The sequence below is a fragment of the Propithecus coquereli genome, unplaced genomic scaffold (genome assembly GCF_000956105.1).
Source record: "Propithecus coquereli isolate 6110/MARCELLA unplaced genomic scaffold, Pcoq_1.0 Scaffold6, whole genome shotgun sequence".
In the NCBI taxonomy this organism is placed as follows: domain Eukaryota; kingdom Metazoa; phylum Chordata; class Mammalia; order Primates; family Indriidae; genus Propithecus; species Propithecus coquereli.
Window position 1 is genome coordinate 6,993,119 of NW_012151951.1, and position 1,956 is coordinate 6,995,074.

Genomic DNA, 1,956 nt, shown 5'->3' on the forward strand with positions numbered 1-1,956 from the left:
AGCTTAATTGCTTATAGAAATATAAAACATACACACTAGATTCTTGTAATTACTTAAAATATTTTTGGCACTGTAATTTGCTCTAAGTTAAATCAGTTTTTTTATATGTATAAATTTTTAAAAAGCATTGCAGAAAAATTCTAAAATAATTCTGAAAACCAAATTTCCATACTTTCCACCTTAAATTACCTACTGGTACTGGTATCTACTACCAGGAAAAACCAAAGTTTCACATGAAAAATACTTGTCCACATTCTTACCCATTCTTGGCCATGGATGTAATGAAACAATCAGCCCTTCTAACTTTCACAGCATAAACTTAAAAAGCACAGGGTGTAAGAGACTAAATTTCATGAAATGCCATCAAAATATCTCCCCTTCTGACATCATTATCAGCATGCTGCAGAGACTACTATATGTAGCCTCTTTTGAAGTTATAACTTATAATTTTCACAATTTCTAACTAGGGCTCCCTATAATCCTTATTCAGTTGTCAGGCATTAGAAAAACCAAGTGTTTTCTTTCTTTCGTGGTCATTACTTGGTCTTGAAATCATTCAGCAACAATTTCTCTCATGTTGTGCCTTTCACTCTGTCAAAGAAATCAGTAACAAAAACAAATCCCCGAATCCAAAAGTTGGGCCAGGTTATGAAGGGAAAAAAGCAGAAATTAAAGCCAGTAACAAAATTACCACAAAACCACAGCAGCAGAGAAGGCCAATTCCATTACAGGAAAATATGGCAACTGCTGAATATAAACCTCTGACTCAAAATTTCTTTTTATTATCTGAAAATCTCTTTCTTTTTGGCTGAAATTTATTAGCTTACTGTGATAAGAATGACTCGCTCATACTACACAAAGCACTGTAGAAATCTTAAGACTGATATTTTAAGTAAAAATAATTATTGCTTTGTCACAGTTTATTTAGTAGACAAAAGTTTTCAAAATCTGCAGTACATAAGGAAAATAAAATGATAGAACCATCATGATCCACAACTATGAAAACGCAAGTCTTTAAGTTCAGAAACTAAAATCATTGAATGAAGGTATAAAATTGGCTGGAATTTATCACAATAGTTTGCGACAACTGCTCATGAGCTCTATAATGATAACGAAAATTATCGGGCTGACCTGAATTTCGTCCCAGATGTCTTCATCCAGCAAAGTAGCTGCTCTATGGTGCTGCAAAGGGACTATCAGACAGTGCCCCTCAGTGAGAGATCGGAAGTTGGGTAAACATAAATAAACCTATGGGGAAAAATTCAAAGGTGAAACGTTACTACTATTGAGTCTTGGTTGTAACAGATGAGCTCCTAGTAGGGAAAAATGGCTAATATTTAATAAAGTATACTTGCTTATAAAAATGTTTTTTATTTTAATATTTTTAAAGATATTTAGTATTTTTAAATATTGTAAAAGCCATAACGATGGCTTTTAATAAACTGGAAATTTAGAGTACACAAATCTCAATTCTCACTGTTATTCATCAAAGATTAAGATTAGCCAAGGAAGGGCAGAATGAATGATACTTTATCCTTAATCTGAAGGAGCTCTATTTTTTGAAAACCTTTGAAACAACACAATTTTCACAAGAATAAAAAGGCACATGGCCTGGTAATGGTAGAGTAGTCCAGCTGATGATGCCTATTAATCAGGCATTCCTTCTCTCATTAAGCTAAGAAAAGAGAATTAACCCAGCTAAGAAGGAAAGGAAATGACCTCAGAATGGCTTTACTGCTCTGTTTATTTGCATTCACATAAAAGCTGGTGCTATTTTTCCATTATACGCAAACTGTCTTTAACCAAAAAAAAAGGCTAACTAAAATGTATGCAGTGAACAAAAAGGTTTCATGAGGAGCATAAATAATATTCTGCAAAGAGATTTCATCTTATTTTCTACTATATTTTGTTAGGTTTTAACTAGAAATATTTTGCATGGGAGAACATTATTTATTT

General features: G+C 32.6%; 1 protein-coding gene across 1 annotated transcript in view; it reads right to left on the bottom strand.

Annotated features, from left to right (window-relative positions):
* The window catches only part of CWF19L2 (CWF19-like 2, cell cycle control (S. pombe)), a 146,702-nt gene that overhangs the window by 30,583 nt on the left and 114,163 nt on the right, over positions 1-1,956 (bottom strand). The window contains exon 12 of the mRNA XM_012659123.1: positions 1,132-1,248. Within this exon, the coding sequence (XP_012514577.1) occupies positions 1,132-1,248 (117 nt within the window). The remainder of the gene's footprint in view (positions 1-1,131; positions 1,249-1,956) is intronic.